Source organism: Platichthys flesus, chromosome 13 (assembly GCF_949316205.1).
Source record: "Platichthys flesus chromosome 13, fPlaFle2.1, whole genome shotgun sequence".
NCBI lineage: Eukaryota > Metazoa > Chordata > Actinopteri > Pleuronectiformes > Pleuronectidae > Platichthys > Platichthys flesus.
The window spans coordinates 22,235,995-22,246,124 of NC_084957.1; the positions used below are offsets into that span (position 1 = coordinate 22,235,995).

At 40.8% G+C, this 10,130-nt stretch overlaps 1 protein-coding gene across 1 annotated transcript; it reads right to left on the reverse strand.

Moving 5' to 3' along the window:
* Positions 1–86: 86 nt before the first annotated feature.
* Positions 87–8,771, reverse strand: si:ch211-67e16.4 (uncharacterized). Its single transcript, XM_062402428.1, has 10 exons — positions 8,537–8,771; positions 7,172–7,634; positions 6,940–7,089; positions 6,549–6,688; positions 5,719–5,883; positions 2,995–3,073; positions 2,512–2,717; positions 2,324–2,410; positions 1,789–1,867; positions 87–1,416 (listed from the first exon to the last, which is right to left on the reverse strand). The coding sequence occupies exons 2-10, from the start codon at positions 7,608–7,610 to the stop codon at positions 1,166–1,168; spliced, it is 1,596 nt and encodes a 531-aa protein (XP_062258412.1). The 5' UTR covers positions 7,611–7,634; positions 8,537–8,771; the 3' UTR covers positions 87–1,165.
* Between the last annotated feature and the right edge of the window lie 1,359 nt (positions 8,772–10,130).

Sequence of the window (10,130 nt, forward strand, 5' to 3'; positions counted from 1 at the left end):
CCACTGAATTATAATCAGTTAATATTTGATTCCAGTGACAATCTTTCTTCGGTGTCTGAGAAATTCCAAATTCATATGCAAAAAACGAGTTTGACAATGTATTTTATTTTAGCTGCATTTAGTAGAACCAATCAAGGTTTCAGTTAGAATTGTATCTGGTGATTGCACAAAACTAAACCTGTTTCTTTTTAGCAGCCTTGACGTGTTTCTTGTTAACAACCCCAGAGATAAAATAATACTTGTATCATTTCAGCAATTCTGGCATGGAGCTCACATTTCAACGTCACAGCAAATTGCACCAATTAACAACATGCACTCTGACAAACATAATGAGAGATTGTCCGTGACATTAAATTCATTGCAAACAACTTTTTACAGGTTTGTGACTTCAGTCAATCAATAAAATATATAATTTTACATGAACAAACAAATCATGTAGTAGTTTGTCCTTCCTCTTGTTGAAGGTTAAGGGCTGAGGATGTCACGCCTTGTTAAAGCCCTTTGAAACAAATTTTGATGTGTGAATATGGGCTATACAAATAAATTTGATTGATTGATTGAAATGATTTAAGTATAAAATTCTGGATGTTGAAGTTGTTTACATGACTATTTGAATGAATTTGATTTTATGCTTACAGCAACTTCTGTTGAAGATGGATGCAATTGTAAAAGATGTAAATTGAGAGTAAAGGACTTGTTACAATGTAATCTTTTAAGGTTTTGGAGTCTTAATATGGTAACTGATAAAATAAATATATCATCTCTGCTCATTAGAACCCAATTCATGATTCTGTTTTGAAGCTTTGCTGAATGTACACACATAGCCTACTCCATGAACAATTGAATTAAAACATTTTTCTGGAGGCATGAGTTCTACTAATTGACATTCTAGTTAGGCTACAGCATGATTTCAAGTTTTATTCCTTCTCATTATTGTTAAGTCTTGACGTGTTGAAGTAAATCAACTTTTTGTCAGAAGTGTTATGTTTAATTTAGTTTTCGACTTAATTTTGACCTGAAAAATAAATAAGTAATACTTAACGTCACAGTTCTCACTTCAAAAAATAACACTGTGTCGCATCCCTTATCCACCTCTGACCTCTGTTGAACATCAATGATGCGTCATATTATTGTGTGCACCTTCACAGTTGTGACTTTTATCATTTCACTGTAAGATATCTGCATCTGTCAGAGAAAAGTTCTGTTTGATCTGGGGGTATGACGAGGATGATGACGTTGACGTCACAGTGTGCCGGTGTGCAGCCATGATGGAGCTTCCCGGGAGCAGAGAAGAGGAAACGGAGGTTATATAGGGCAGAGCAGTGGTGATGGTGTTTGTCACAGACATGTTGTGGTCAAGGAAGCTGCTGGACTGAGGCAGTGTGGAGCTCACTCTATGATGAACAGTGGAGGTAGCTGGAACACAAGATGACAAAAACAATTTAGCATTTGATAAGTGCAGCTGTCTGATGATATCACTTAACAATTTAGTTTCCTCTAATCTGTATAAAGACTATAAAACCATGTCTATAGACCATGTTTGACAAAAAGCCTGTTTGATTTGAACAAACATCATTTCAGTTAGTTCTTATCACACTGATGTTGGTTCTAAGTTTTCATGTTTCTGATAAGTTTGGTTGTATTATTTATTTGAGGTTACAAAAAGGTTTGAAATGTCGTGATTGACAGCTAAGAATTACAGTCCATAATCATACATGAAATATTTGTCTTTCACTGTTCAATGTATCATACTCTGCTTTACAACCAGAATTCAAAAGATCATCCCACCACAAGATTCTCTGCCCTCTGGATGTTTGCTCCTGGTGGGAACAAAAGGTTGAGAAAGACCTGCAGCGCCACCTTGACCCTAAGGGTGAAAAAGAGAAAACAATCAACAGGCCGTCTATGTTAATGATACTCCAATGCAACAGGAAAGTCTTCTGGTGAGTCTTTATCAGTGAGCATATAAAGACTCACTGGAGTGAGCTCCAGGTAGTGGATACTGTGCAATCCGGTCATGTGTTGACCATGAAATCTGAAGTAGGATCTGCTGCTGTTCTGTCACGTGTCAGGTTTAATGTTAAGTTAAGTTGGCCGAGTCCACATTAACATCAGTCACTCAGAATGAAGCTAGATGAAAAGCTTCCAGACTAACAGAAGAAGTTCTTCAAGGTTTCCAAGTTGATGTCTTCATCGTCGTCTTTTCACTTTTTTATCCTGAGATATTTGTTTTCCTCTAATTTTGTAAAGGTCACATTTTAAAAACATCATCAACACGCCGGCTCGCTCACTGTGTCTGAAAGCAGCTTGAGTCTTCACTGACCTGAGTCTGGTTCAAACAGAACTGGAGTTTCCTTTTTGCTCTCCATCTGGCCACCCTCAACCTGGTCTTCTCTCGACGCTCTCGCAACTTCAACACATTGTCCCCATTTTTAAAAATAGCTCGATGCAAAGACACACTCAGAATGTGCAGAATATTTCTGTAAGGAGGGAGTTTGCCCTGAGACTTACCATATCTGCCAGCAGTGGCTGAGGCAGCGTTTCCTCCTGCTCTCTGCGCCTGTTGAGTCGTCGCTGCTGGAGCTCGTTCCTACGCAGTTTGTATTGTTCATAAAAGCTAAGGTTTTTAGACCAGGATCGCCCTTCCTGGAAAGGTGGGATGCCGGTGGGCAGGGTCACCATCGATGGCAGGGAGACTATGGGCTGAAGCATCAGGTCTGAGAGAACACACATAGAAAAGTTAGCAGGGCTTTTATTCAAAGTTGAATTTACGGACCGTTTACAGGAAGACTTGTGCATTAAGATGCTGAATTATATAATGATCATTGGTCTTAAGTCATTTTAGTTTTAGTTTAGAAAAAAGGTAGGAGAACCTTATCCCTACACTCACATGCAAGTGATATATATATATATATATATATAAACACACAGCTATACAGCATCATTTCTTCTACATGTTCATGGCGTCACGCTCCCAGTCTCACATCTACTCACAGTTGCTTGTTCCACTTGAGCCAAAGGCTGTGGCTTTAGTTGCTTGGCTTGGTTGAAGCTCTGTCACTGAACTTTGACCCTGGAGGAGGAAACAAAACTGTGATTCAACCTCTTTTTGGAGGGTTGATAGTTCGATTACCTTGTCTTCCAGTTCAGTCCTCTAAACTGTGTTGTAAAGTGGTCATTGAAATAAGAAACAATATATGAATATAACATTCTATCCCTGTTAAAAGGGTTTTGTGGTCTTTGCTCACAGAGGATGTTGCATCCTGTATAGATTGTTAAGCCATATGAGGTAAACTGTGATTTGTGAATAAATGCTATACGAATAAAATGCGATTGGGTTTATTTGATAAATACATTTAATATTCTGTTCTGTGGCTAAATAACCATGACCTTTTAATAGCCTCAGATCAGGGACTTGTGTCTGTCCTCGTTCTGTTAGATCTCAGTGCAGCATTCGACACAATTGACCATCAAATTTTATTACAAAGACTAAAACAGTTAATTAACATTAATGGAACCGCCCTTAACTGGTTTAAATCGTATTTTTCTGATCGCTCCCAATTTGTGCAAATTAATGATGAGTCATCTGTGCGCACCAAAGTTAATCATGGTGTTCCACAGGGCTCTGTGCTCGGCCCAATTTTATTCTCATTATATATGCTTCCACTAGGAAACATTATCAGGACACACTCGGTAAACTTCCACTGCTATGCGGATGACACCCAGTTATATTTGTCAATAAAACCTGAACAAAGTAATCAATTAACTAAACTTCGAACATGTCTGAAGGACATAAAAACCTGGATGACCCGCAATTTTCTCTTATTAAACTCAGACAAAACAGAGGTTATAATACTTGGCCCCAAACACCTTAGAGATGCATTATCTAATGATATAGCTGCGCTAGACGACATTGCCCTTGCTTCCAATGAAACAGTCAGGAACTTGGGAGTGATCTTCGATCCTGATTTATCCTTTAATAGTCACTTAAAACAAATTTCTAGGACCGCTTTTTTCCACTTGCGTAATATTTCAAAAATTAGACATGTCCTTTCACAAAAAGATGCAGAAAAACTAGTCCACGCCTTTGTTACATCGAGACTGGACTATTGTAATTCATTATTATCAGGCTCCAGCAGTAAGTCGTTAAAGACTCTACAGCTTGTCCAAAATGCCGCAGCACGTGTCCTGACGAGAACAAAGAGAAGAGAGCACATTTCTCCAATATTAGCATCGCTACACTGGCTTCCAGTTAAATCTAGAATAGAATTTAAAATTCTCCTCCTCACCTTCAAGGCCCTTAATAATATAGCGCCTTTATACCTTAAAGAGCTGTTAATACCTTATAAACCCACTAGAGCACTCCGCTCCAAGAATTCAAGCCTACTTGTCGTCCCTAAATTCTCTAAAAGTAGAGTAGGAGCCAGAGCTTCTAGCCATCAAGCCCCTCGGCTGTGGAATAATCTACCACTTTCAGTTCGAGAGGCAGTCACCATCTGTTCGTTTAAAAGTAGGCTCAAAACCTTCCTTTTTGATAAAGCTTATAGTTAGAGCTAATTAGTGCGCCAGAACGTTACTTGTTCTATTTTATGACACATGACACACGGAGCTTCTCTTTCCAGCTTCTCCTTCCTCTTCTCCATCCCTATCCCCCTTCCCCGGAATCCCTTTGCTTTATCACCCGCAGATCCAGGGCCTCTGTGGCCGCACCATGGATTACGGTTTGTGGATCGCGCACCGGGGGTCGCGGTGTTGGATCCAGTGTGGCGGATTCTGAGTCATGTGGGCTGATCGTGGTGCTGGTGGCGGACCCTGTGTCGCGTTGGCATTGGGCACGGGCGGTGGACCAGGACCGCGGTGGTGGCTTGTGATGGGTCCTCCTGGTGGGCGCCGATGGACGGTGACTGAGGACTGGAGTGGCGTCTGGTCTGGATGGTGGATCGTGGTCTAGATGGTTGCTGAGCATGGACTGTGATTGCAGCGGGACTGCTTGGCATGTCATGTTGGGGTTGTCCTTCGGGATGTCTACCCTCATCAATGCTGCTAGACTTTGATTATTGATGATGTTGTCCTGCACGTGGCATCTATTGCACTTCTGTCCGTCCTGGGAGAGGGATCCCTCACATGTGGCTCTCTCTGAGGTTTCTACGTATTTTTACCCTGTTAAAAGGGTTTTTTGTAGTTTTTCCTTACTCTTGCTTAGGGTTAAGGACAGAGGATGTCACACCCTGTTAAAGCCCTATGAGATGAATTGTAATTTGTGAATATGGGCTATACAAATAAAATTTGATTGATTGATTAAATAGCACTATGGTGAATGTAAATGGTAAATGGTGATGGAAAAAATTAATTTGTTCTGTTTGATAACTGATAACTTTTGCTCTTGAGGGACAGATATTACTACCACAACAACTTAAATGTTTAGGTTTTTGGTTTTGTATTTTATATAGCGCTTTTCTAGTCTTGATGACCACTCAAAGCGCTTTACAGTACAGTGTTACATTCACCCATTCATACAGTGCATCTATTCACAGCACTTTGTTATTCTATGGGGGACCATTCAGGGTTCAGCATCTTGCCCAAGGACACTTTGGCATGCAGATGGGTCAGACTGGGGATCGAACTGCCGACCTTCAGGTTGGAGGACGACCACTCTACCCCTCAGTCACAGCCACCCTTAGAAATGATACACTATACTATATTGAGCTCTCGCCGCACCTCTGACCCTGAAAGTCTCTGCTGCTCCTGGTAGTCCAACCCTAAGGTAGCCATAACTTGCTGCTCCTCTTCAGGCTCCTCCTTGATACAGATCACAACCTCTTCCTCCCCCGGCTGCCGCTGGGCCTCCTGCTTCACCTGCATCACAACAGGAGACGACCAGGACTGTGAGGAGAAATCGGGCAAAGTGTTATTTTGCAAGACATCATTCAGATGTGATTCTTCTCATAGTTACACGACTAACACTCAGTTTGATACTTTACTGTCCGAGTCAACTCAGGGTTTTTTCTAGTGATTTTACTTATACATCACATTTTCATAAAGTAAATATAAAATGCATAAAACACATGACACGGTTGATAACTGATAACTTTTTCTCTTGAGGGACAGATATTACCACCACAACAACTTAAATGTTTTGGTTTTTGGTTTTGTATTTTATATAGCGCTTTTCTAGTCTTGATGACCACTCAAAGCGCTTTACAGTACAGTTTTACATTCACCCATTCACACACACATTCATACAGTGCATCTATTCACAGCACTTTGTTATTCTATGGGTTATCTAAGTTGAGGGTGAGGGTGAGGGGTATTCAGCTGCAACATGCAACTTCACCACTAGATGTCACTAAATTCTATACACTGAATATTTAATATATAGATATACTGTATAAACCAACACATAAGATTCACAGATTTTTATTGAAAATTATTAATTATTAGGAACTACTGTTCAAACATAAAAGATATAAAAATTTAGTATAATCTAGTTAACGTTTTTTCAGTTTGTCCTTTTCTGTACAGTGTGTGTAGTCTGTGTGTGTTGTTACCTGTGGAGCAGAGAAGGGCAGTGTGGAGCTGACAGCCTGAATAGAACCATGAGGGCACAGCGGTGGAGTCGCTGACTTCTTCCCCAAAACCAAAGTGACGGTCTGGACAGTAGGAGGAGCACTCTTGACTGCTTCTTGTTCTGTGGGACAAAACAACATAAACACAGGTCTCTTTGTTTAATCCGTGCAAGAATATAATGTGACAGCAGTGATATGTAAGAACATATTTTATGAAAAAACTGTTTTCTGAAAAAAGGCAGCAATTGAGAATTATTTTGGGTTATGCCTCTACCTGAGATCACCAATTATTTCCAATCTCATTTGGTGATGCCAGCAGAAGTTTTGGGAGAAAACATGAAGCTCTGAACCCCTGAACCCCTCAGATATGTACCTGTGCTGCTGTCCAGAGACTCTGCAGGTGTGTTCTCAGAAAGAGAAACAGGAAGCAGCAAGTCAGACGAGTCAGAGCTGGTACCTCCCGCATCTGACTGACAACGCACTCTGAGGGGATGCCTGGTTGTGCTCTGTGGCGAGGTGCATTCTGGGACCACAAACACAGAAACTAGTAAAACTCAGTGGCGAGAGAAGGGGAAGTAGAAGTCAGTCATTTTAGCTGTGGTTACCTTGATTACATTTCATCAGTGATCCCTCAGTGGTCCTGTTCTGAGTTGAACATGATGGCGAAGTGTCAGTGGACGAAAGGCCTGCAGCATCTGTCTGCGGCTGAGGGAAGGAGGAAGGGTGGATGCGGACGAGGGTGGAGGCAGAGGCTCTCTGCTGCAGCTCCTCCTCCACCCCCTGCCTGTAGTACTTTAGCTTCAGCTCGGTGTAGCGCAGCTTGGCACGGATGTTGTCATTCTCCTTCTCTTTCAGGGCTTTCTCCCTCTGCAGCGCTGTGACGTCCCTCTTCATCAGAGCCAGCTGGGTTTTCACCTCCTCAAACTTGACTCCTACCACTTTGAGCATCTCGGCCAGCACCGTCTCCACCGCTCCGTTCACAGCCCGTTCAACCACAGAGCCCATCTGGCCTCTAATCAGTGATACAGCAATGCTGACATCCATTTTGTAGGTTCTTCAAAGTTTTACCTGTGAGCAGAAGCACAGTACACAGTATTTTAATCTATGACTAAAGACATGGAGAGGATTAACCACACTGAACATGAATCAGTCTAAGTTCAAATGAGACTGATTTCATGTGGGAATACAGCTCTGAGCAGAAAAAAAACACTCCTCTGGTACATTTTTAGCAAACTACAGCATTGAATAATTTAGGGTCTGCACTATGCTCCCAAAAATTTGGACCACATGAAAGGAATGTGAATGTAAATTTGTTCTAGCAGCTCTTAAAATCTCAAAAGAACGAAATAAAATGATCATGCTACATTTGTAAACCTTATGAAACATATTGGTGAACAAAATTAGTTTAAAACTTTACACAAAGAAAATTATAGACCGAAAAAACAGCATCCAGGTGGGTGCACTTAGGAAACAGAAACTGTGGATACATAACGTTGATCTATTAGGCAACAATCAGCAAAGATGTGGCGGATGTAAAACAGAAGCAGCATTTATGGGAAAGAAAAACTTTTCCTACCGTTTAATATTGTCATAAACAGACAGAGACATCTAGCATGGACAACTTCAAGAAACAAGCTGAAGCTTAGAGAACGACCCACAACAAAAACACTGAGTAACACTGATGCTCGAACATTCACACACAACTGGTGGTACAGTTTTCTTTCAGTACATGAATCCTGATCTATACAGTACAGTCGGAACACAAACAATATGTCGGACCTATTGATGAAACACTGGATATTTACAGTGATCTTCAGCTGAAGAGGCTTTTCAGGCTCTCCACGAACGACAGGGTTATTAGCATTAGCTGACATTAGCACATTTTTCATAAGTCCATAGTTGCTGCATAGGACAACCTGTGTGTTTCTAATTAACGTAAACAGAGAGGAAGGGAAAGACGTCGAACTTACAGTTTCTTCTTGGGGTTAGCTTCAGCCAACACAGGATACCAGCTGGAGTAAGCCAGTTAGCTACGGGCTAACTTCTGTTTTAACGCATGATTCAGTTGTTTTTACGACACACGGCCTCACGTTATTCATCGGGACGTGAAACAGATTTTATTTAAATCTCTTTCTTTTAACGTTAAATGTTTTAAGTAAACTACACAACAGTCGAGTCTTTTCTGACAAAACAGGTTAACTACTTCCGGTTTCTGAGGCGAAGATCTTCCACTATGGACAGATGATCACTCTACCTTTTCTTCTAGGCTATTTCTTCCTGTTAATAGTATTTATCAGGATTAGTTCTATATGGAAATTCTTCCTTCCAGCCTTTTATACATTTAAATGTTTGTTTAAAAGACTGCCCAATATGTTTGCTTGTATCATTTAATTTTTATTTATTATATTATTTCAATGTGTTATTCTGCATTTTACTTCCTCCCACTGTTAAAAAAATGAAGCCAAAATTTCCCAGATATGGGCGCTGCCATCTTGTGCTGGTGATGTTATCCATTAAACCTTGACAAACGTTGGAATTTCCAACCCCGAGTCCTAAGTTGCGACTGGAATGGCACCCAAAGTCGGAATCTCGAAAGTCGGGGTACCTCACCACCCCCAACTTCTAAATCCAAGATGTCCGCTCCATGTATCAATAGTTTGTTAGCACTACTGTCATTAAGTGTGTCGTACAAATAGTTCTGTACAATAACTGTCGTGGACGTGTTACAAAAAGTTGCGCAAAATATAGTACTACGTTGTTATGAACTGGTTTTGCTAACAATGGCTAGCTGGCTAACATTGTTCCTGTGCAAGTATGAATTATCTCTCGTAGGGTGTCTCATAGTTTTGTTCTTTGTCATGATGACACACATCAATGAAGATGTGTTTGTTCTAGTTTCTGGACAATGGTGGGGGTTTAACTCGCATATCATTTAAAACAGGGTGTTACCACTGCACTTTAGTGCAATCGGTTTTTCCTGAAACATCAACTTTTCAATCTCAATTGAGTGTGAAAAAAAAAAAAACGGCAGAGGAGTTTGCCTAACAACAGATGCATGTAAAAGCACCTTCAGAGACTGTGTTGTTTACGTTATCAGTTGTTTTGTTCTCAGCTGTGGTTCACTTAGTTTAATTGCTCTCACAGGATAATGAAGATAATCCCACAATGACCAGTTCTACTGTCACAACTGCACATCCAAGTAGCCTTCAAATCTTACTCAGCATCGTGCCTAATAGTGAATTGTTCAAATATAATGACAAACTCATCACAGCGGATGAAAAAGTCTGAACAATAATAAAATATATTTAATCTTTTGATCTTGTTGTGTAAGGCTTTTGTGTTGAGGATCGTCCCTTTAGGGAAACTCACAGTAGCCACTGAGACGTACAGTAATTAGCTGTGTGAAGTGTGGCTGCAGCCATGTCCTGTTCCCTGAGGTCAGTTCACCGGGGACGTTACAGAAGAGCACCTCACACATATTACAGTTTCATTACATCACCTCTGGGCATGAGTGTATCGCCTCTGAAATGACTGTATCCAAAGAAGAACCACAAAGCACACATT

Excerpts from the sequence above, each read along its gene's own strand:
- si:ch211-67e16.4 (XM_062402428.1), bottom strand. The coding sequence starts at position 7,610 with ATGGATGTCAGCATTGCTGTATCACTGATTAGAGGCCAGATGGGCTCT. Across the intron at positions 6,689-6,939 it reads GTCTCTGGACAGCAGCACAG|AACAAGAAGCAGTCAAGAGT; the intron begins GTACATATCTGA and ends TTTGTCCCACAG. Across the intron at positions 2,718-2,994 it reads CTCAAGTGGAACAAGCAACT|ACCTGATGCTTCAGCCCATA; the intron begins GTGAGTAGATGT and ends GTGTTCTCTCAG.